Here is a 25685-nt window from a genome sequence, read left to right on the forward strand (position 1 = left end):
GCAGGGTAACGTGGTTTCACTGTAGAGGGGGAAAAGACGAGTTTTCTGTGTAAAATTACTTCTAACACCACAGCGTTTCTTGACATGAAGGTCAATAAGTGCCTAAATTACTCTAAGCAACTGAGTTTATTATAATTCCTCCCTGTCACATTCCCCTGCTGCAGCTGTGACACTGTGCATGTAACTTATTTAATTATACAGCGGTGGCTGCCGCTGTGTGTCTGTTGTTGGGGATGTTATGAATATTTAGATTTTTCTCCAGTTCTGTAATTTAAACAAATTCACTGAAGTGTATTTAACCTGAAGTAATCTAGATTGCGTGCTGCTTTGGGCTGTGCTTTTTTAGAAACTTCCTTCTGTGAAATCATATTCACCAAAGCAATTTTTTTTTTAGTTGTAAAGACGGGAAGAGAAACAGTCCTTAGACACTGTGCAGTTCTGTAGTTTCTCTTGTGTTTGTTTGTTTTCTAAAAAAATTTCAATTATTATGCTATTGGTGCTTTCAGTGGGTGTATTTTGACAGCCTGGACCTATAATGCAAACTTTCACACTAACACATGTGCACACCCCCAGCTTTCCTTCCCAAGAATTCATTTGGACACCAGCCTCAAAATATCAAAGGTCTGTGGGCTGAGCTGTGTTTGGCAACCCGGTGAACAGCTATTGGAGGGCAGAAAGTGCAGGACAGGCCATTTCCATGACAAACACTTTTCCTCTGAGGGTATTGGTAAAGCTTAAAGTAGAGATTCACTGTATGCCTGTCAGCACGGTACTGGGTAGACTGTGAGTAACATCTTGGAATATTTAAAGGAAATGTTTAAGGGGTGGGGTAAGGGAACTTTAATATCTTTTTTTTTTTTTTTTTTAAATAAAGATCTCGAGACAGAGGATAGGTCCATAAAAATATCATAAGAGGATCTAAAAATAGAACAAATTATCATTCTTATAATTAAACCTAATAGACCTTCCTGAGTAAATTTGATAAGATGACTTGCTAATATTCACACTTTTTTTTTTTCTATTTAGTCAGTAAATTATGCATAAAGGACAAAACAGAAATAATCACCCAGACATTCATGTCACTTGTGTCTGACTAATTCTCATCCATCGTCTTTTATAGTTTTAAAATGGGAGATGAAGTAGCGGGGGGGGGGCAAAGTCTGTCCTGATAAAAAATGGAATAATGACTGTTTTCTTAGTTTAAGTTGCCTATGCTCATTTTGAATATGAAAGTTTGCCTACAGTCATTGCTGAGTTCTTTACTCTAAATCAGGACGAAGTACAGGCAAGTCCCATAGAAGAGTCTAAAGAGCAAAGAAATAGGAAAAAATAAAAATATACTGACTTCATATCATCTGCTGAGTCAAAAGATGCTGTAGAAGTTTCAAAGAAAAGAAGTAAACCTTTTCTAGTGAAAGATCTCTCTGCCCATGGCAGGAGGGTTGGAATGACGTGGTCTTTAAGAGTCCCTTCTGACCCAAACAATTCTATGGGATTCTATGAAAACACCTGAATGCTTTTTTTCAGAATAGGTGGTGGAGGCAAATTGTTTATCTTAATTATTTTTAATCTAAGCTGTCTGAAAAAAAAAAAAATCCTGGTAAGAACTGTGTTTATCAAGGTGGGAAATGCATTTTGCACTGATGGGTCTGAATTTTAATTTGAAGAGGTTACAGAATATTGTTTTCAGTTAAATGAAGATAATTGGAATAAAGCTGTGCTATTCTTATACAAATGTGTTTGCTCTACATGTAGAAAACAACAAATGACTCATGAATTATTGTAAAATAATTACACAGAGCTCGATTCTGTGATTAAAAAAAAAAAAGAGATTATGTCAGTTAGAACAAAGGGTAAAAAAAGTGTCAAACCCTAAATAAATTCTGGAATTGCTCTCTATGAAGCCTAATTCTCATTCAAAGGACAAAAGTCCTTTCTTATTCTGGTTTTAGAACTGGATCTCTGGAATTTCATCCCTCAACAGGATTTTGATTGATTTTATTTCAGTAGTTTTACCTCATTTCATAATGTTTGTATTAAATCAGATGCCATTGAGCACTTCATAATTTTTAACTTCCAGGCTTCAGTATTTATATTGTATTTGCTGTCAACATTAAACATCAATAAGAATAACAATAAATATAAGCCATTGATCAGATGCAGCAAACTACAGCAATGACAGGGAACAAAAGGCCTGATCCAGAAATCATCTGTAATAGAGAGACCTATTGACTTCAGTGAGTTTTGGGTCAGGCCTCAAATGGAAACCAAACCCATCTATGCTTTCCAGACAGGTCAGAGGATGACCTGGAATATGATAGTCATTAATCCACTGTAATAACTGGGTATCCCTACATGGAAATGGTGACTTGTAAGATAAAGAGTAGGACGCTGGGCTGTGTTCACATGGTGCAAAGCAGAACATCTACAGTCCAGATAATACCAAACTGTCCTTCAAGCAGCCTTATCATCCATCTCTTGGCCATAAACTACAGGGGAATTAGCTGGCAGTGCCTCAGTGGGCCCGGGAGATAAATTTTGGAGGCTCCCAAAGCTCCTTCATTGGCTGTATTCAGGAGAGGACATAGGTGATGGCAGTGCCAATACTTCACAGTCTCCCCTGTGTGGGACTGTGGGAGCTGAGCATCACTGAACAAATCTCCTTAACTTGAGTGATCTGGTTAGAGAGCTTAAAAGGCTCCTTCCCTTACTTCAGGAACTATGTCAATGGGGAGCAAAAAATCCAGGCATTGACTTGAGTGGGAAGAAGATTGCAGAGAAAATACTACACAGGCTACTGTGTGGTTCTTTTACCTAGAAGGAGACAGTCAGGTTTCAAGTCCCTTCTACAAGGATTTTTTTTTATATATATATAATTTTCTTTTAATATCGTTTGCATTGAATGCCCATTATTAAAAATAGAGGGCTATATCTTGCTTGTTTTTGTACGTGCTGGACAAGCTTTGATAGTGGGAGCAGAACATCCATGCTTGTGCTGTAAATCATATACACAAACCTTTGGAAACAAAAACTAGTTTTGTTTTCCAAGTGTTGATCCAAATCTTGCTTGAAGATAAGCCCTCATTTATTCATTAATACTGTGGGTTCTTAAAACGTGTAAGTTGGAGAAGTGAAAATGAAGTTACCTTACAGTGCCTGTAGGTTATAATGAGGTGCCTGTATTAGTGATGGCCACAGTATTCAAGAATCAAGCTTGCTTTTCCCATTTCACAAGTCCTGGAGGAAATCATGATCCCTAAGTATCCTCCCTGATGTCTGCCAAGTGAGGTCCAGAAGGTCAGTGTTGTTCTGACCTGCAGAAAAGCACACATGTTACCAAGATCTCAGCAGAGAAGCTGTCAGAAGCAAGGTCTTGGATCTGCTGCTCAGCTGTGGAGGAACTGAGGAGCAGTTCCCTGGTGAATAGGGAGCCTGGCAGCACCTCTTTCAAGGATTTCAGTGGGGTGGCAGCTCTCTGGGAGAGGGCTAGTGGGGTATGTTGATCCCAACTCTTGGCCTCTTGAGCATCCCACCCAGAGACTAGTCCAGGTGTAGCCCTCTGCCTCCTAGAAACCCTAAAATGCGCTCTAAGAACCGAAATGCTGAAATATCTGTTTTTCCCCCAGTCACTTTTGTTATTTTATTTTCCTTTTTATCACTTAGGGGATGATTAGGACAGACGAGTGGGAATGATAAACTTGGCAACAATGAGGAGGTGTGAACAACCTGTATGGAGACAGCACAAAAATAGGATAACTCCAGTAACTCCCAGGAGTTTTCATTTCATTAGCTAAAGCAAAACTGTTTTAAAGAACTCTGCTGGTATTTTCTTTTAACTCTGCATGCTGGTGGGAGGGGAAAAATTGTTATTATGTAAGATATTAAGTCTGGAGGGGGAAAAAGAATATGTTCTCATCATAAACCAAATGATAGCAGATTAAAGCAGGTAAGCAGCATCATGCTGGCCATTTGGCTAGAGTATAAACAGGTTTGGATCAGTTGGAACTAATGAGTCTGTGCTGTTTAGGGGTTTATATTTAAATACCAACCGTTGTCCTTCCCATATGCGTCGACAAAGCTCTTCTCAATAGTCATCTGTTGTTCTAACCACAGCTTGTTTCTGGATAACTATCCACAGAATGCTTTTAGCTTTAAGAAACAAAAGCTGGTTCTTATGGAAGATAAGTGCTTAAAGAGCTTTCTTTCTCAAACAGAGAGAAAAAAAGTAATATTCTCTAGTGACTCTATGCTGCATGTTATGTGCTAATCTGCCCTATTTCAGCCTATCCCATTGAGTGCTCCTTTGCACCAAGGCTCTTGGGGATGTTAAAAAGGCAGAAAATATTGTGTGGTGTAACTATACAGTTCCCTAAACTGGGGCAACCACCAAGCACCACAGTGAGCCTCTCGGCTGCCTACTGCCAGCAGGCAGCACCACTGAAGCCTTGCCCTAAAGTGCAGGGTATGTGTTATAAATTTTCTTTCCCATAGATCTGTAAGGCCAAGTGCACAAATGCTATCTCGAACACAATGGTGCCTCTGAGCATTGCAGTTACAGGACTGTTTTTCTCATCAAGACCAGTGAGCTTGTAAATTTTTGCAGTTAGCTGTGGATGTTCCCAGAATCTATGATCTGTCATGTTTGCGGTTTGACGTGGGCTTCTCGCTTTTCCCAGGGCAAGCAGAGATAAACCCACCAGGATGTTCAGTGCAGCTGAAAGGAAATAATAATTCAAGGTCCTGGTCTTGCAAGCAACGTTTCTAACGCTGCCTTTGCCTGTGTGCTGCCTGCTCTGCCCTTGTACATGAGCACAACTGTACACAAGCTCCCCCTCCAATATTTGAGGCAGGAAAGCTGAAAGAGGCTGAACGTTGCACAGCCTGGAAACAACTCCAGTGTAGCTGTGCACCTGCTATTCTTAGGAGCTCAGACTGCAGAAACAATAATGCTGCCTCTGGCTTTGACGCCTCAAAACTGTGAATGACACTTCAGCGTTTGGAACTGCTGTCAATCTGGTGGGAGAACTTAGAAGTGGCTGATACAACTTAAAAAGGGAAGAGCATTGTGTCTATATAAGGGAAAGAAAAAAGCCTTTGGGGGGGTTACAGAAATATGTTGCCTCGGAAATATTTGATCGGTTTTACCATTCTATTCAGACACTTCACTTTTTAAAACCTTTAAATCAAGTAAGTTTGGGTCTTGAATGATGCAGCTTTAGTGGCTGCTTACCAGCCACTCATGACTATGCAAAACTGCAGGAGCTAAACAGGCATTTTTGATTTTCAGGTGAAATTGAATGAACTGAAAATGGATCCTTCTTCTCCTGTGGTACCAGCAACCATTTTGGAACAAACTGCCTCGCGGCTCGGATGCAGTCCCACAGACAAAAAACTCGCTGTTCACTTAGATGAACAAGATGAGTTAAAACACCTTCGTGAATGTTTCTATATCCCCAAAGTCAAGGATCTGCCTCCAAGTGAGAATTATAATAGCTCTGAGGGAGCGGGAGGGGGAAAGGGCTGGGCTTCACATCTTCTGCATGTGTTTATCACAAATCTTTGGAAATCATCATCACTTATGAGATAATTGAGCAATTGTAGTCATATCTCAGCACAGAATGTCCCTGCTGTTGCTAAATCAATCCATCAGCTTATTCTAGCACCAGAAGCTTTATGCTCTCGTTCCCATCCTGAATAAAATGTGAGGATACAGTACTTACATGGTGCTTATCCTGTCAGTCAGCAGCTTTGAACAATATAGGGACTGATTGAAAATTATAGGCAGAAGCATTTCTGTCTAATGGCTCGAAACGGCAAAGTTGCTTGTGATAGTTCAGAGCAGTTGCTTCCTTGGTGTAATACACTTTGGTATTATCTATCTGGTTACAATTATTTTAGTTAATGAAAGAGACAGCACATGTATTATATTAACATTCATGTCTTATTGCTGGTAGTAGAGATATTTTCTTCCTGAGGCCAAATGGAAGACTGTGCCTTAGAACAAATAATTGATCTGAGCAAATAATTCATAGTGAAACCTTTTATCTGAGGATATTTCCCGCTTTCCTTATGAATTGCCTGCAAATAGATAACTGCACGTGGCTTCAATGTAGATGTGCAAAATGGTTCTGGAAGTTTTTCTGCTTTTTTCCTGGTCTGCAGGTTGTTTTGAGGAGCCTGTGGAATATCCTGGGCGTGGAGAGGGCCTAGTGTGGAGGCAGGAGGGGTGTGCAGGAGGGCTGGCAAGCTGATGGGGAAGCATTTGCTTCAGGTTATTGCTCCCAACCCACAAAAAGGCAAAAAACATCTCTAAGGGGGTTTTTTTGTACCCACAAATTTCGCTGTGTTTAGCCAAAATCATGCAGGGAATACGGTGGGAAGCATCCACCTGTGGAGGCAGCAGGGTCCTGGGCTCCTCTCCTGCTTCCCCAGTCCTATCTGGGTTTATTTTCGACTCAGATCCATGGGAAGCAAAAGCTATGCTGGTTCTGCAGACCCTGGTCATTGCACACTGGAAACTGAAGAGATGACATATTATTTCCTTAGGTGGTGAACAAGTACAGGCATAGTCACCCTCCTCCTTTCCTGTGGTGGCAAAATACATCCATTGAAAATTGAAGGAAAAAAAATATGTCAGACATTTTCTTGCAATTTTTTTTTCATTTTCCAATTAATGGAGGTAGAATTTTCTGCAGCTTTTCTTTTTCTGAAAAGAACAGTACTGAGGGTAAATGAGAAACTACCAATGCATTCCCCAAATTGTCTACAGTAAGGAACTGTGATAGAAAATGGTATCCATAGTTCCAAAAGATGTTCAGGAATTCAGACTATCTCTGCAGTATCTTCCTGCTAAACAATGATGAGTGTTGAGAATGCTGTCTGCTCCCTCCCTTAGGATGCAGGGATTATAAATCCCAGTTCTTTATGTGCTGCTTCCATTATTCAGAACAGAATTGGGCATTTTGCAAATATCTAAACTAGGTGGTTCTTCCACATGGAGGAGGTGTTCTCAGCTGGTCTTCCAAGAAGTAGGACACCTGAACAGCAGCTGGATCTTCATCTGCAGCGTGTCAAATGACCCTCCAGAATGTCAAAGGTCGCTTTTCAGTGTAGTGTTGTAGCAGCTTCATGTTAAAGAATTTTCTGAGAAATACGTAGAGGTTTTGATATCCCTTTGACAATTTTGATTTCTTCCCTTCCAACCTTCATTATTGTTTATTTTTCAACCACCATCTTATTTAGACCCAAAGACTGCTGATGCATATGCTTTTCCCTGCAGTTCTGATAATATTTAGTCCTGAGACTGTGGAGATATATATGTTTTATTGAAGACTAGCAATGTACAAAGCAGTACTAGTTGTACAGCACAGAGAACCCATCATTCCTGTGTTCCCAAATTAAGGGATTTTTTTTCCCTTCTCTTTCTCCATTGTCCCTCTTTTCTGTACTTCAGCTGTCATCAGGAACAGCTTTCCTGCTGAAAAACAGCAGGGGTGCAAATATATATATATATATATATTTACATTGTGTGTCTACACCATGTAAGACAGATCTCCCATGACATTTATCTGCACCCAGGAGCGAATCCTAGATAACATATTCCTAAAGATAAATGTCATTACAGATATTAGCCATCAAATATCCTTTATATATTTACATAAAACGTTACAATGAGGTTTTAAAATTAAACCTTACAAGAAGCAGATCAGAACATCCATAGGAGACAACTGTAAGATGACGTACAGAAAAAAAAAATATTTAGGAAGTCATTAGAAGAGTTTAATTTAGTTATCAAGTTATGAACTGCCACAGCTGTTTGTTTGTTATATCAATCAAGTGGAAACCAACAGCAGCCCAGCTCCCTGCAAATCTCTGAGGTTTTTATGTGCAAGCATGAGGGACGAGGCTCAGGTGAGCAAATAGGGAAAGATGACAGCAGGAGATTTAGAGGAACGTTTGGTTCTCCCTGCTCTTCTCCGAGCTGACAACAAAGTCTCCTTAAGGCTTTTCCCTGCACCGCAGGGAGGGGGCAGGAATGCCTGGATTGCAGTTGGCACCAAATCACCCGTCTGATTAAGGCTATGGCTCGTGCTTTGTGATCTTGTAAAGGAATAGAGCATCATTAGGGTTTCTTGGGAATAAAAAGATGCCCAAGAGTGAAAGTGTTGAGCTGTATTTCCCAGAAGAAATGGTTAAAGGTAGTGGTTAATCAAATAAATGTGGTTCTTTGTTTGGAGGGCTTGTGAGGGGGTACAGGCAGGTGTGAAGGAGGTGATCTTTTATCCTTCAACAAGGGACAGATCTCAGATATGCATAAACAGATTTAGTCCTTCCTCTGTAGTTAATAAAGACATTGCATTTTTACCTTTTCCTTGGACTGAATATTTCTGACAATAAACTTGCTTTTTCTTTTAGGTTTAAAAGGTATAGAAATGCATTTTTAATGTAGATAAATGGGTATAATTACTATGCAAAATAATTTTTGCATGAATCTGAGTAGGTGTGCAAATATATTATGTATTTAATTAATCTTAATGTAAGTGCAGTTTTTTATTCAGGCTTCTCTAAAACTACATTTCAATAATTATTTCTTGTTTGCTTTGCCTTTTTTTCCTCAATTGTGCTTATTTGCTATTTGAATATTTCAATATATATTGCATATCAACCACAGCTCCTCCAGAAATAAAAAGGGTGAATACTTTGAGAAGTAAAGGTAGAGCAATTTGGGAACAGTCAAGTGCTAGTTTTAAGAAAACAAATGTATTATTGTAAAGAGCATCACAGTGACTGTGAAAGTGTCACACAAGAATGTGCTGGTCAGAAGCTGTGAAACGACAAAGATGCTGCAAAAAACCAACTAGTAGTAGTCCAAAATGAGCCTTTTAACGATATCAAAGAGAGGGAAATAAACAGCTTTTTGTCTAAAGGAAAAAAATACAGCCAGACAAAGAGCTGATAAAATGCTAAAAAAAGTATATCCAACGTAACTGGTAGAAAAATACATTTATTTCTAAAATTAGAGAAAATACACTTTGTCAAAAAAGTAATGTCATCTCTTTCCAACAGTGAATAAGAGGTGTTTTTATTTGGAAAGGACTGTGGTGCAAGGAAAGCTGGCTTGCTTATAATTCCTTACCTGTTTTACTACTTGATCAGAGCATAAAGAGTATTAGTGAGATTGAGCTCCAAATTCTTGAGCAAAGATCCTTCTCTCTAATCCCGATGGGACAGTGTTATTCTGTTTCTTGATAGGAAAAGAACTGTTAATAGAATCAATTTGGGAGCATGGATAATGTTTGTGCCTCTCTGTTTTCATTCATATTAGAATGGAGATGAAAAACAGACATAGTATCTGTAAAACAGATTAGGCTGAAACTGCTCTCTGACTTGTGCAGTTTAAAAGCTTCTAAAGCTTTAATTAAGAAATTACCCAAGTTGCCTATACTCCTGAAAAACGTGTTTCTGGTGAAGTTTGATGAAGTTGGGAACTGTTAGTGCAAAAGGTAGTAAGAGGCCTTTTCCAGGCTGTTTTTCTACAGTCCTTAGAAAATTTTCCATGACTAAATTGCAATTTTATGCTCATTGTTAGCATGTATCTTAACAAATTCATATCTTTATTCTGAGATCTAATATAATCTATTTTGGTAAATATAATTCTAATGATTATATTTACCAAAATTATAGATAATATTAGCTTTTGGGGAATTGTAAGTATAGGTATAGACAAATGTAAATTACTACTTCTAGAAGGTCACCATCACTTGTCCCTCCAAGAATCTCTACCATGAGAAATAATAGAAAAAGGCTTGTGTTTGGATTGATAGATGATGACACAGGGTAATTAGATTGCTCAGAACCTCACCACAGCTATTATTTATAAATTTCTACTGCCTTGCTTTTCTCCTAATCATTGAAAGGATTTGTCAACATAGATTTCCTCCTCCTCCTCAGACGATGACATGAAGTGCAGCCCACAGCATATGCTGACAAGACAAGAACTTTGGAGACGGCCTTAAAATATTCTGTGCAATGACTACATTTTTCTAAATAGAGATTTAATCGTACAGGGAGAACTTACATGAAAGGCACAGACTCACGACTCAGAGAAGGCATATACTGATGGTGGAAAAAAGGTGGATAGCCTGGTTGGGAAAATGCTGCCTCTTTGCTCACCTGTGGTTGCACACTTGATAAAATTGGTGCCAGTGGTTGCTTCCAGAGAAGCTCTCTTCAGAGAGCTGGGCATTTAGCGATGCTTGAACTCACATGAGCTCCAAGAATTGTAGGAGGACAAGGTGAATAACTGCTTGCAAAGTGCCTCTCTGTCCTCCTCCTTGGATGCTTTGCAGGGTCACCTGAGTGATGCTCTGGGAGGGTGGCACCTTTATTTGAGCGTGGGGACTGAGATGTCCCAGGGAGATGAGGAAGGGGCAGAGCTCTGGGTGGTGGCACGTGTGTGCCTGGGGGTGTGTGCACGTGTGCTGATCCCCCTGTGTGCACCCCACCCATGTGTTGTTTCTCTGGTTTCCCTCCACAGCTGATCTGAGCCTGGTGAACGGAGAGGAGAGCTGTGTGTACTTTGCTGGGAATTCTCTTGGGCTGCAGCCAAGAAAGGTTAAAACTTACTTGGATGAAGAACTGGACAAGTGGGCTCGAACGTGAGTACGCTGTGGGGTATGTGAGATGCTAACCTGTGCTCCAGGTGAGCAATTTATTTTGGAACCTTCCTGGAAATGCTTGAATTGCAGAATAGTGTGCTAAAACCACTACAGTCCAGGAGTAATATATGCTCAGTGTTTCCCCAGCACTGTTTATATCTCTTTTAAAGGTATGAGCAGTAGATCAGGCCAAGAGACCCTTCCAGCTGTGACAACCCGTGCTGTGCATCGTGGCTCTGATTTGGCTCATCCAAACCATCCCCATCCAACAGCTTTTATAAGCAGTGTTTACACACAAGGCACACAAACTCATCTGGTTTCTGCTGCTTGCTGGTGAATGTGGTTGGGTTCCAGGCCCTGTGATTTTCTAATTAGTGTTTTTAACTGTGTGTGATTCACCCTGCAGGCCTTTCAGTGGGCAGTTCCCCTTGAAATAGCACTGAGCACAGGTGATGCTGCTGCCAGCACTGGCAGGTTTTTGGCTCCTCTTAAACCAGGTCTCTGCTTGACAAGTTCATTTTATTTAGGAGGAAACATTCCTGTCTTCTCAATAGCATCTCAGCAAGGAGCTGAGAGTGGATTGCAACAAGCTCTGCTGAATGAACCTGATGTAAGAGAGACAGGAGGACAAAAGAAGAACACATTGCAGGAAAGGGACACTGTCACCATAAAAAATGGGAAAATTTTAACATGTATATAGCTTTTTTTTTTTTTTACTCTTTATTTTACTTTTATTAATATTATACTCTATTTCCATTGAGACTCTGTGCTTTGAGGTATCCAGCACCTGCCTGAGCAGCTGGACCGAGGGATAAGTAAGGAAAAAGATAAGTAGAAACCAGGGAACTGAAGGTGGGAAAGGAAGATAACATCCAGATGAGTAAGTGAGCTGGGAGAGAGATGCACTCTTTTATAGGGTTCAGGATATCAGTGGAACAGATGTGATTTCATGGTGACAGAGCAGAGGAAATATGGAAAGGCAGAAGAGGAAAAATGAATTCTTCTAACTGGGCAGCCTTGTTTCAGTAGGAACAGTCTTGATGGAGGCTTCACAATGGAAATGGGAAAAGTCTGTAGCTGCTCTTTCACTTGCTAATACATGAATGCTGTGAGTTCATGCATATGGTTTACTGTTTCCTATTTATCACTTGTATTCTTATAAGAAATTGAGAATGAATGGGAATGACTGTGAACTTTGGGAAGTGTTTGTTCCTGCTGGTTATTCAGTCAGCACAGTGATGCAGCTTCTCCAGTGGTTTGGAAAAATTACAACCCTGTCCATTTCTGTACTGTTTATCCTACTTTATCAGGGAAAGAGCTGAGCTCCTTCAAAAGGTAGAAGTCAGATAGCACTCTTATCTCTTAGAGTGATGCACTGGGAGTGCAAACACATTTCAGCTCCTCCACTGTATCTTTTCACCGACTCACTTCTATTCTTATGTTTGTCTTTGCTGCAGTGAAGGATGGGTTTTTCCTCAATAACTATAAAAAAAACAGAGGAAAAAGGTAGGCAACATGTTCAGATCAAAAGTGCCTTCAGTAACTGTATCCAAGGGGGAAATATGGCTGAACACCATTTTTAGCCATTGGAAGTGAGGGAGCAAAACTAGAAAGACTTTTTGCCAAAAATGCAGCTTGGCCCCAAAAAACCTTACCCAGAATAAATCAGAAAGTTTAAAACCAAACAAATAAACCCCCGAAGAATAAAAAACCCAACAAAATTAAAAACCAAACCCAAATTAAAATAAACAAAAACCCCTAGAATAAAACCCTGCTATTTGCTGATGCACCTAAAGCAACTGAGAAAGTCAAAGTAAGGTCAAGGTAATTTGGAAAAGAGCAATGCGTGCTTAAAGAAGCTGGTGGGTGGGATGTTGTGCTGGGGACTGCAAAGGAATAGGTGATTGGAGGTACAGAAATGGGTACTTTTATTCTAGTCACCAAGGACAGCTTAGCAAAATCCAGTCTAAGGTGGAAGCTGTTCCCAACTTCACCCTGTTCAACGGCTGGTGTGTTGGCAGTGTGGAATTTAGTGGCTGTATCTTGGATAAATAAGTAGAGAGAATCTAAGCAATGGCATGCAAATTAGGCACATCCATCAAGTCAGCAATGGTATAGATTCTGGCTTTCTTATAAATTGGTTTATCGCATTTTCTGTTTGTTGTGTCTTGGGACCCATCTCAAATAGCTACGAGTCCATTTAAATGGTTTCCACTGCTTGTAGTTAATGGCAAGAGTGAAAGGGAAGATTTACCCAGCAGTGGTGGTCAAGGGCAGGGAAGCTCAGAGCTTTATCTCCTTGTGGTGATGGCAACTCATTAGAGCAAAGCTGGGGGAGAAAGAGGCTTTTTCATGCTTTTCTTCTTATGTTCCCCCTCAGTGCTGAGCTCCTTTCGTCCACCCCCACTTTAAATGCTGGGTTATGGCTTTTTTCTCTTAGACTACCTCCCACACACCTTCTCTGGTTTTGTGTTCTTCCTCTCCATGTTCCTCAGTCTTTTTTTTTTTTTTTTAATGCTAATGTATAAACACTACAAATCCAAGCCACTGGCATTCTTAGTATGGATTTAAAGGAGCCTTAGAGACTTCATCTTTCTGTTGTGATTTCAGCTAAATCCAAGATTTATTGAATGAGGGGCAAGAAGAGGGGGTGAGGAGTTGTTGCCTCATGCTTAGCCTAGAGTAGCCAATAACCCAATATTTTGAAATCTAGAAGTCCAAACTTAAAGGGACTTATCTGGTTGGAGAAAGACCAGGAGGTGCTTTTCAGTGTTTTCACTTTGCCCTGCCGGAACCGGTTAAGTAATTAAAATATTTTATAGAATCATTATTGCATGTGAACATACTCAGTGCAGTGGGAAATGTCTCCCATGTCCGAGTAACTCATTAAAGTGGAACTATTAAAAGAGAACAGAGCTTGCTGTAGCCAGTTGTTATGCTCTTGTGAAGGGCTGGCAGGGCACCTGGGGAGTGGAGAACCTGCTGTATGGAAGCCTTGAGGATTAGGGTCACTAGGTTGAGCAAAATTAAGACTGCAAGGAAAAAAATTATTGTTCTCTGTGGGTGTATCAATGGGTAAACGTTGGGGGGGAATTGGAGCCACTTATGTGAAATAGCATTCTGGCACAGCAAATGTAAACTAGGAATTAATAAATTGAGGCTAGAAATAAAACATGTATATATACACACAGTTCCAAGCACTGAAGCAGCCTGGCAACAGGCTTCTGACATGAATATAGCAGATTAACAACCTCCTAGTCCGTGGAAGGTTTTGTAATATAACACCTGCAGCAGCAAGGACTATTTTCAGTGAGTCAAGAGGGATTTTTGGTTCTATGTGGTGAACTAATCCTGCAAGAGGTTACAGCCCTGCAAAGAGCAGTGCAGCTCAGAGAGGCTTGTCCATGTCCTGTGTGACGGACCCACCTCTCCTGCCGTTCTCAGGAGTCATCTCAGCCCTGTGCCTTTCACAGTCTGTTTGTTAGACCTGCCCATTATAATGCCCTGGGTTTTTAGCTTTGCCTTTTTTTACTGATCCATAGGGTTTTTTTTACTTTCTGGTTGTTTCTTTGCTTGAAACCGTGGTCCAACTTCAGAGTCTGTGCTGGCTCATTAAATACCTTGCATCACTTTTGGCAAAGAAGCAAGAAAGAAATTTGCACTTGAACAAGATTTGGATGAGCACAGAAGATTCCTGAAGCTGGCAATTAATTTAAATCCCTTTTCTCACTGCCTTTGAAACCCTGGGATCATCTCGGAAAATGTGTTTGCAGCTCCCCTAGTGAGCTTTAAATCAACCAGAACTCGGCAAATAAAACCTGGCATTGTGATTTCCTGCCAAATTGAAAATAAAATGGTAACCAACTAAAAATTAATTTGGGCTACGAGAAACTCTCAGAGTAGTTGAAGGAATAGGCTGTTTGTGTGATGCTTTATGAATTGATGGGCAACATTTTGTATTCATTAATTTGGGTACCTTGATTTAAATCTCTCTTCCAACCAAGGGTGCAGTGGGAAAGAGAAAAGGGATAAAGGCTCTCCATGTCTGAGGGGAATGCCAGAAACATAGCACTTGTGTCCTTAAAGATTATTACCCCCAGTGCCTACCAGAGCTGAGAGGGGTGGCATAATATACAGAGATATAAATTCTCTGAGGCAGAGCATAGAATTTTACAACCTAAGTGTAATAGGATGTATTGTGCCATCAGCAAAGTCTACAGAGTTTCATGTGATTAAAATAAAAAAAGGGTCCAAGAATATGCCTTTAACTACCATTTTAATGGCTATAATTTTTGTCTCTTGTCATTTATATAGGCCATCAAGAGGGAGGCAAGCTGTAAGCTGTGCAGTAATAATAATATTAATATGAATAATAATAAATGCTGCCTCTCCCCTCTTTCAATATAGCTAAATGTCCGTGTTTTTTCCTCAAAATAAAGTATTCTTATGTCCAAAATTTCATATCTGTTCTCACGATAACTTGGAAATTTATTCTGAAGTTTTGTTAGTCCTGTGTACTGATAGAGAGAACTTTCATTAGTAAATTCCCATTAGGAAGACACTAATGGCCATAAAACCAGAGAAAGCTAATGAAAGAGAATCCCATAGGTAGTTAGGACTTATTTTTCCCATCTTATTATGTTCACTATCCTCTTTCAAAAATACAGATTCCCCTTGGGCTGGGAGCCACTGCAAACCTTTGGGGGTTTCACTTTAACAGTCTCTATTATCCTAAAGTCCCTTGATCACTATATTACAGTGAAGAATAAGAAGGGAAATTACCAATAAATGTCTTGCTGTTTGCGAAACACATAATACTGTCTTCAGGGAAGGCAGCTGCATTATGGCTTGATAGAAGGGAGGGAATTTTAGCACTAGCCCTGCCCCTTACAGCATTTTCTCCCTTACCCACCCACTGCCTTTATTCCTCATCTATGAAATGCTCTTGTAAATGAGAGCTATTTCACACTGCCCGCTCTCTGCTGTCAAGGTCTCATCAGAGAGCAATTCTAAAATGGAGAAAAGCAGTGAGCTGGTGTACCATGACCTTATCCAAATTGGGGATCAGGGTGCTCCTTGTCATCTGTTGGAGGACTGGTCTTGTCAAACCCAGGGATGTTATTCTGTCTCTAAGAGATGTTCCATTGTGCCTGTGCCCTTCTTCATCTGTTGACCTAATCTAGTCCAAAAATAGATATTTTGCAAGGATGACAGGCTTGAAATGGTTAATACAGTTGTGCTTTTTGCAGCAGTTCTATTCTCTGGCATTGTAGGGGTTTTTGGAAATATCCCTAGGTGGTGTGAATTAGACCCAAGTCAATCAGAAAGGGTCTGACTGGAAAATGCTCAGGTAATTTGTATGGGAGACAGAATTAAATTCTCCCTGAGAAGGGAAAGTATGAGGTGGATGGGGAAAAGCAATCTCTTAAATAGCCTTGAGGATGGGGTAGTGTCTTATGCACCCTCCTTTCTCATGTCTTAATCTTCCAGCTGTCCTCTCATGATTTTATGTGAACATTGTGGGCCTGTTCTTCTTTAAAAGGTTTTCTTTTTTCTTTTTTTTTTTTCCTCCCCACATCAAAGCTGTTAGGGTCTTTTTTTCCTCTCTACCAGCTTCCTATTGGCTTTGTCCCTATTTTGAAACAGCTTTATAGTCAGCCTCATGCAGCCTGGTGTTTCTGACTCCTCAAGTACCCCGTGGTGCTCAGCAAATATGAAAATCATCCAGTGTGAGATGGGAGCCCAGAGCAATGTTCCCCTGGATTAGCACCATTATTACTTTCCTCAATCTGCCTCCATTTGCATTTAAATCTCTACTCTACACCCTGCATGTTTAAGAAACTTGGCAACTTTTTATTTATATATGCATGGTAGCTACCTTTAGAAGTTTTCTTCTCTGTCATAACTGAAGGAAAAATTAGTTCAGAGCACATAATCCAGGACTGAATGTACATATCTGTCACTCCAGAATAGTGGGGCACTTGGGCTTAAGGTGACAACATGATCCACTGTAGACAAGAGCAGTTTGCAATATAAAGTTTTTAAATACCCTTTATCAACCCAAAAAGCTTTATGCACTCTTAGATCTAGAACAACTTGTCAGGGAGAGGAGAAGCAGTAAAAATTAGCAAGCTGCTCAGCTGGGGCAGGTTCTGACCTGCATAGACACAAAGTACCTACTGGTTTATGCAGGAGGGTGAGCTCAGTCAGGAGATGCGGGAGGATGGAAATTGTTTCTGACAAGAAATATTTCTGTCTGGGAGCAAGGCAGTGTTCAAATCTATCATCCTCTGCACCATACAATGTTCAGCTGGAACTGCAGGTGGGGTAACTCTGTGGATGATCTCTGCTCCCTGTGCAGTTGATGTGAGCCTGGGTTAGCAGGTGCCATCCCACACTGAGATGCCCTTTGTTCCCAGAGGCTTCTGGTACCCATGCAACCGCTTCCAGAGGGCTTCTGAAAAAGCTATCATCTTTAATTCTGGGGAATTTCTAAGGGAACTTTGTGGGTCAAAATAAACAGTCAAGCAACTGAGAACCTGTCAGAAACCAACAAATTAATTGCATTTGCTACAAGCTTTTATGGCATGAGAAAGGTTATCAGCTTGGGCAAGTCTCCTCCCCCTCCTCTTCCCTCCTCCAAATGTGGGGGCTCCAAATCAGATATGTTTCTTAGGACTGATCCAAAGGGAACAGTTTCTGTTTTCACTGTTTCTTTCTTCCCTTTCAGAGGTGTTCATGGCCATTTCAATGGCCGGCGCCCGTGGGCTTTGGCAGACGAGTGCATCCTGGACCTGATGGCTCAACTGGTTGGTAGGTGTGAACTGCAGGGGAAAAACTTTCTCCAGAAATAAAATTAAAAAAATAATAAAAAAAATTGCTTTCTTTTAAGACTGAAAATCTGTAACCAGAATTGAGTTCCTTTAATTCTTTTGTTTTAAAGTAGTTTTTCTGACTATGGACTAACACTTTTTTAAGACTGGAGTGATTTAATAGATGAAGGTATGTGAGAATATATGAGCATATGCATGTCATGAAACTAATTGCAGCAAAGGGTTTCTTGGAGCATCATAAACCACTTGGACTAACACGTGAAGCCCTTTAAAAAGGGCACTTGGTGTTACAGATTCTCAGTCACTCTCCTAAAAGTAAAATGATGAACCTTCCCCTTTGAAAAATGATTCCTATCTGACATTTTCTGCTTTTCCTCCTCTTCCCACCACTAAATCCAGCCTCATGTTGGGAGCTGCTTGTGTCAATGAAGCACATAATGGGGGCAGGGCCTGTATTGATGAGTTCCCATTACCCTGCTGTACCCCTGGAAGGGCCTGCAGTGCTGCAGAACCTTGGCAGTGAGTGCTTCTGGTTATTCTGGAGGTTGAGAAGGAGCTCTGGAGATTTCTGCTGGTGTATTTGCCAGCCAGGAAAGCAGCTGGCTGAGTGTGAATGCAAATTTCCTCTGTCGTGTCTAACTCTGTGTAGTTGAAATAGTTTTTCACTGGGATCTCCTTCAGAGTTTTTGCTGTCACAAGGGGAAAGAGAAATTATCCTGGCAGGGTCTTTTTCTCCCCCAGTCTCACAGCTGTTGTCAAGGCCAGGTTAGTAAATTTTAGAAAGATTTGGCCCATATTTCAGTTTAGGTGTTGAAAGCAACTGTCAATAGTGACTATCAGGCATTCATTTGTGCCATCACTAAGGAAAAAAATTACAATTAGGTTGACCTACTCTATGCTGGATATTGTATCGTAATTTCTCCTTGTAGACAAGTGTTCAATGAGAAAATTATGGTTTTTCTCCTTCAAGAAAGGCAAATGGGATTGGAACAATTGAAAACAGAGACATTAAAGAATGTTTCATGACAAGTTTATTTATATATTCATAAATAAAATCACTTCCTGAATTCTTTATGAAGTTTCCAAATAGCTGAAATACAGGGTGTTATTACTGGAGCAGAACAAATGCAATAAATTATTGTTGTAGCCGATCTATCCATGATGTAAGCACTGAGATAACATAAATATGTGTGTTTACACTGGACATCACTGGGCTATGCAGAAAAAAACCTTTTGTAGAATGAAATAAAAAAAGTGCAGATTGGGGTTCTGATTTTGTAGGTTGCTACTGTTGTACCTGGTATTGCTCAGGAGGTTAAGAAATAACTTTTCTTGCTTTTGTTACGTTCAAGGACAAGCTCTGCACCTTCACCCTTAAACTATCACTGAACAGAAATATGTGAGGATATAAAGGGGTGGAGTGTGTGGAAATGTAAGGATTTCTCTAGTATGACCCATCCTCCTTGGCCCCTGGATATTCTTGTTCTGGTAAGGTAACTTAACTGGGAAGCTGTGGGCAGGTGAGGGAATGTGACTTGGAATTTGTGACTGGAAACCTTGAATTTCTGAAACTGGAGGGTGGAGAATTTCTCTTATGTCTTGTGAAAATGGGAGAGTAGTCACACTACATACTTTCATGCACCTAAACGTAAAACAATAAGACCGCTGATGCTCTTCAGATAACGATGAGGGAGACAGATGAGATCTCCCGAAGGGCAGCTGGAGGCACTTAAATTGTCCTATTTCTCTGCATCACCTTCTGTGAACATTTTCCACTGCTTTGTTTGCAAAACTTGGACCCCTGTGGGGTCCCCACAGGGTGCTGGGGCAGGCTAAGCCCTGACCTCCTGTCGCTGCTGGTGCCAGGGTCCATTTGGCCTCAGCTTTAGGTTAAGAGTCACTGCAGAAAGCAGGGAGTCAGGCTGGGACCCTTTTTCCCCTCAACCATCTGTCTTGCAGAGGCTGCCAGCTGTGTTTCTATTTTAATATAAATTTAACTAAAAGATGCATTCTAGGTCTGAAGAGAGGAAAATGAGAACTTTACTTAAATTTCATCTGATTGCTTGTCCATCTCCTTATTTTCCTTTTCCAGGTTCCATAGGACATTGGTGTTTTATTTCACAATGGCCAAACCACACTGAACTTATTATAATTTTCTTCATTGTAAACAAACATTTTAAAATTTTCTATAAAAATTTTGACTGAGATCACGCTGCCACTAACCTACTTTTTGTTTTTAAATTTCTTTCCTGGGAAGTGTTACATAGTTTTGTTGTTTTCCTCAGAAGTAAATGTAATGTTAACATTATTGGCTTGGATTTTTGGGGCTTTGTTTAATTGAACTATAAGATATCTTTTGGGCTCAAATCTGGCCCTCAAATTTATGTGCAGGGTTTTATTTAGATAATATCTTCATAGCTTTTTTCATGATTTAGGTAAATGGTTCTTGGAATGCAAATGAATTAGTATTTCCAGAATAATTATGCATTGTAATAAATTCTGATTTTTAAAATTGTAGGTAATAGTGAAGAGGGTGAGAGAATAAATATAGGAAAAAAATGTTAAGGTAAAATGCTGTCTTCCAATGTGTTATTTCGTAGAATCACAGAATGGTTTAGGTTGGAGGAGATCTTAAAGATCATCTAGTTCCAATTCCCAAATTTATGTTTAAGTGTTGTTTTCCTACAAGGTGATCATGTATGAGTTGAGTGAACTCTGAATTTCCTTTTTTAGTGAATTTAATTTAAGAATAATAACAGAATTTTACAGAGTTTTTTACTCGGTACTGAATATATTACGGAGGAGGGGGAAGAATTGTCATTTCTCACTCTAAGCAGCAGTAGGAAGTAAAACCATTTGGTGAGATTTATTCAGGAATGGACCAAAGACTGTAAAACACCTTTGCCTGTTTAATGGTTTATAGTGCTCGAACACCTTGCTTATTAAGTGCAGTCACATTTTCTTGTTCAATGAAAGTTACAGTAGTAAATACATTGTGAAATGAAGAGTCAAGGTCAATGGAGGCCAAAGCTTTTTTTCTGAGCTCACACCGAGTGGCACAACGCAGTGAAGGCAATCTCTGCTTCTCCTACTAGACTTTATTAAAACATTACAACCTTGGCAGGATCACCTTCTGATGGAACAAGATTAACTGTATGGCTGCTGCTGCACGATGTGCTCGGGCAGGTCTCGGTTGAGGGAAGACTGAACGCTGAGCAGATTTGCAGTGACTTTGAGTGATAAGAATTATTTGAAATAACCAAAATGTTTTCTAAATTGGGGCCCTTAGCCTTTTTCCAATCATTTTACAAAATGCTTTCTGCTTACTCCATCGAGGATCAGCCTTCCGCAGCAGTCAGAGAGGAGAAGGATGGCAGCGTCTGCCTAACACAATCATAATTGTCTCTGAAGTTGTACTTTGCAAATGCTGCTTCCTTTTATTAAAGAGGAGATTTATCATGCAGAACATACAGGTTTTAGCCTGTCTTGGAGATATGGTATAAAGTTAGGAAATAAGGAGAGCAAACATAATTTTGTCTCCCGTGTGCCGGGTCTTTGAATATTCTAATAGGTTAATTGGATCATAGGAAGGTTGTTTTCCGAAACGCAGTGCAGGTTATAAAGGATAACAGTTTTCCAATGACACGGATGAGGTTTGTTTTGTGGGCATGAAATTCAATAATGGAAAGCCTTTAATAAATATATAATTTACGGAAGACCAAGACTTACATGACAAATGTAGTGTCATATTTAATTTGGGATGCTAGCATGCAGCTAAAAGGGATCTACACATTAACCATTTGTTTTATAGGGAAACAGTACAGCAGGGAGAGGATTGCTCGTGCAGAATTTGCTGGGAAAGCCACAGATTCCATGGAAGGAGCAGAGGGAGAAATAAGAACAATACCATTTCCTGATGCTGTCCCTTTTTTCAGCCTCAGGAGTTCCATAGAAATATTAAGACTGCAAATAATACTGTTTTGAGCTGCAATCACTCTGTCTAGCTGTCTTCTATATCTGCAAGAGAACAGCCACAAGGTGACCTCTTCCAGCAGCATGGAGACTGCAGATTCAATGCTATCAGAGGGAAGTAAAGAAAGCAAAGGAGGGGAGTTTAAGTGAGAAACAGAGCTTATTTTTGCCTAAGAATAACTAATCCTTTATATATTTCTTTACAAAAACTTGATGATGTTTGTGGTGTCTGAAGGAGGGAACTTATTCATGACATCTCTTTTTCCTTATGGCTCATCCCTGGTCCTCCAGAGTCACTGACAAATATTGCCAAAGCTTTCTGTCCAAAACTTGGAGATTTCAGCAACACATAGAAAGGCCCTTGAGCACCTCAATGAGAATGTTTTTTGGCTGCTCCTGTGCTGGAAGAAGCTGAGACCTGCTTGGGAAGGATTTATTAACACTTTTTAACTATAGATTTCCATGGTTTTTGGCTGTATTTGCTTTTATTGAGGTCAACCCATGGTTATGCCTTTTTCCTGTGTTGGTAAAGTATGAACTTAAACTCTTTGGGATGTGGTGAGAATATGTCTCTGCTTCTGCTGCCTGTTCCCTGTGTTATTTGGGGTATTGTGCACCCTCAAAAGCAGGGACAGGAGAAACCTGGGAATCACCTCCCCATTTCTTGTGGAGCTCCCCTTACCCTTTTTGCCCCATTATCGTGTTTTATTTCCCCTTAATTGATCTCCAGGGTGGCTGCTGCCCTCCCTGCCTGCTTACACTTGTCTTCCTCCCTCTCTGTCCCCAGCCTTTCCCCACCTCTGGTGAACTCAATGTCTGGGTGATGTTTAGGGCAAAGTGCATGAGCCTATGTCCCAGATTAAGAAAACTCAAGACACAGATTTTTCTCGAGTGTGAATTACTGATTTTCAACAACAGACATCAGGTGAACCAGAAAGAAACAGGAATTAATTTTCTCCAATTCTCAGTGGCTCCCTGACCAACATGCAGTCTCTTGACTTGCCTGAAGTTTTTCACCAGAGCTTGATAAGCACTGGAGAATTTTTTACTAAAGACTTTGTAATAACAATTAGTTGTTAGTCCATTAGTTCTGCCTGTTATTAGTCTCCTGGGAGTGATGCAGATATGTCTTCTAGTGAAGCTGTTACATTAAAAATGGTCTGTTATATTCAATGGGTCAATTTTGCTTCTTTTTTTTTTTTTAATTTTTTTTTTTTTTTTATTTGGGATGAGATTTAGCTTGACATTGCAGCAACCACTTATCACAGGTGATTATCTCAATATGTCTTCTCACTTGTGTTACGTATAAACTACTGACAAAAAAAAGCCTTCAAGTCTTGCTTTACATATAGACTTCTGACCTGATTTGCCCGAGTTATTCATGATAATAAATCTACCAGTGGTTTTCTGGGAAATGGAAATACTTCATTGTTTGTTGTTTTCTGTGGCTGACCTGAAAAAATAAATATTTTCCTGCCAGTGCAGTGTAGTGAGTCAGACAAGAAATCTTTTTACTTCACTCTGACGACACCTCAAACATTCATTTCCTTTCTAGTCTTTAGAGAGACTTTGACTGAACACATACTGTTGCTTTCTCACCACTGTACTAGATTTCTCTGAAAATTTTAAGAAAACCTCCAACCAGTGTTTTTTTATGTTTTATCTTTTTATTATTTCAGGGGCCCAAAGACACGAAATAGCCTTAATGAATGGGCTGACTGTTAACTTGCACCTACAGATGGTATGTCTTTATGATGTATATTTGATGTTTTGTTGACAAGTATTTTTCTCCTTTCTTTGTGTGTGTAAGCAAAGTGCTTTCTGAGGACCTCACAGAGACAGACCTGGGTGACAGACTAACTTTTTTTAAGCCTTGGGAGCTGTATCTTGAATAATGTATGTGCAAGACCTGGCCTCACTCAATATTAAGCAGAAAAGCTGGACAGAGAAATATTTTCAAGGACTTTGTAGGGGAAGTTTGAGCTGTTCTCACATGTGTTGCCTGTCAGTCACCAAGTGAGACATTATTTAAGGAACATTTACAAGGAATTTTTCAAATTTCAATTTCACACCAAATTTTGAAGTTCAGGAAACAAGAGCTCAACTGTGAGCAAGACAAAGCTGTAATTTCAGTCAAGCTTTTAAACAAGAGATAACAGAGTTAAACTATTTTATACATACCTAAAATGTGGTAGAGAATTTTGATTTGTATTACGTAGTGACCATAAATGTGTCTTATTAAATGCTCAGGTTGCCTCTGTGGCTGCATAAAACCTGCCTCTGGTTCTCTAGTATTTCCAAAGATTTAGTTCAGCTGAGTGTGGATGTGAAGCTTCATTTTGAGTGATTCACGCAAAAAGTTTATCCCTTGAATCTGCTCCTCTGTGCAATGCCTCTGACCTTTGTTAAATTAAGACGGCAGGATGGCCAATTCACTTGGCTACTCTGCCCTGAATTAAGTGCAATAAAGTGAGACCTGTCCCGCATTTCTCGAGTACACAGTCCACGCAGAGCTTTGTGTAACCCAAGCTTGAGCGGGAGGACTTGTAAGTCTTCTACTAATCCTCTTGGCATGGTGGCCAGCCCAGCTTGCCTTCACGTGAGGAACTAAGAAGCAAAGACCATCCTGAAGGTGCTTAGATCAGATCTTTGCAGAAGGCTTAGTCCTTTGGTCAGAGTTGTTTCGGAGTAAGGGATGATTCAATGACAAACATTTTGTGCAGGAATGAAAATCGAATTCTTTTTCACTGTTTGCTACCAGCTTGCTTCCTGGATGGAGCTGGGTGAAATCCCAGCTTCCCTGGCTGTAGTCAAAGCTTTGCTGTTGATTCCTGTTAAATGCAAGTTTTCACTGCTGGGTTTTTGTGGCCTTTGTTATGAATATATGAAATACAGTGTTATAACACTTTCCTACTTTGGTAAATGTTATATGGACAAAGAAATATTTGTAATTTCTGGGGGATTCTCTGTAGTCTACATGAAAGTAAAGCAGTCTTTATTAAGTTATATGCTGAGAGAATCTCTCTCATCTCTGCTTAGATACATTTCAACATAATTTTTTTTTGTCTTTAACAGCTATCTTTCTTTAAGCCTACTCCAAGACGCTATAAAATTCTTCTAGAAGCAAAAGCCTTTCCCTCTGACCATGTAAGAAATGAATATTTCACCATATTTGTATTATTAATCATATTTTTCCAAAGAATATCAGTAGTATGATTTGAATATTTATTAGCTCATCTTGTCCAAGTAACATTACAATAAAAAAATCTGTCAGAAGCCTTTGAGCTCAGCATATTTTACAGATCGTAGCTTTATTCCTTTTGTTCAAATAAAAAGTCTTACAAGAGGAAAAGATTGAATGGGTGCATTGATTTATGAGTCTTTTTAAAGACATTGAGCAAACTACTGGCCTAAATCAACCAAAGTTGTAAATGTTTTATTAATTCTTGTTGCTGTTTTACTTTATGAAACCAAATCAATACAAACTCACAACATTAACACTTATATATCCCCAGACAGAGATGGAAATGTTTGTTCTTAGCACTTTAGATTACTAGTTCAAACATCATTTGTCTGCTGTAAAATAGGAGACAATAGCCCGTGCATGAGAGCTTGGAGCAAATTAATCTTTGGGTTTGTGGCCCACTGCTACTTTATCATCAACGCCATCAACTCGTGGAAATTGATAACAAATTTGATCTCTAAGGTGTGATAAAAATGACTCAAGCTACTAATGGGTTTATTTGTAGCAAAGATGGTGGCACAGATGTATAAACCTCAAATTGCTTCTATTCTAAGTAATGTTTATATTAATCCCACATTTGCTCCAGGCACACTTGTATGCTTGGACTCCATCTTCCCAAATTTCTACAGCGGTTCAGCAATAATCTCTGCAACTTCCTCTGCTCCAGTTCCTGTTGTGAAATTTTAAACTACTTCATTCTGTGATTTGATGATTGTTATTTGATTCCCCAGAATCATCATTAATCTATAAAATTGGCCTATAGGATTTTCAAAATATTATGAGAGTGTAAAGCTCTTATTTCCTGCCAGCTGTGCAGCAAATAGAAGAGGTGAGAATAGCACAGGGCCATATGTATATACTGGCCAAGCCTCATTTGTGCTGGCAGCAGGGGATTGTGGCAGGCTGGGATTGAGTGTGTGTGACCCAGAAAAGTGGGTACCCTGGGCTCTGCAGAAGGGATGCTCAATCTTCTCCTTG

At 39.9% G+C, this 25685-nt stretch overlaps 1 protein-coding gene across 2 annotated transcripts in view; it reads left to right on the plus strand.

The window, feature by feature from the left end:
* Positions 1 to 701: 701 nt before the first annotated feature.
* Positions 702 to 25685, plus strand: part of KYNU (kynureninase) — a 57743-nt gene continuing 32759 nt past the window's right edge. Inside the window, exons 1-6 of one of the 2 annotated variants that reach the window (XM_050340349.1) lie at positions 702 to 783; positions 5288 to 5477; positions 10538 to 10658; positions 17389 to 17471; positions 23143 to 23204; positions 24539 to 24610. In XM_050340349.1, coding sequence (XP_050196306.1) covers positions 5309 to 5477; positions 10538 to 10658; positions 17389 to 17471; positions 23143 to 23204; positions 24539 to 24610 — 507 coding nt within the window. In that variant the 5' untranslated portion in view covers positions 702 to 783; positions 5288 to 5308. Of the gene's footprint in view, positions 830 to 5287; positions 5478 to 10537; positions 10659 to 17388; positions 17472 to 23142; positions 23205 to 24538; positions 24611 to 25685 lie in introns of both variants that reach the window. The other variant, XM_050340350.1, reaches the window with a different exon arrangement.

This window comes from Myiozetetes cayanensis, unplaced genomic scaffold (assembly GCF_022539395.1).
Source record: "Myiozetetes cayanensis isolate MyiCay16 unplaced genomic scaffold, myiCay2020 scf9, whole genome shotgun sequence".
Classification (NCBI taxonomy): Eukaryota; Metazoa; Chordata; class Aves; order Passeriformes; family Tyrannidae; genus Myiozetetes; species Myiozetetes cayanensis.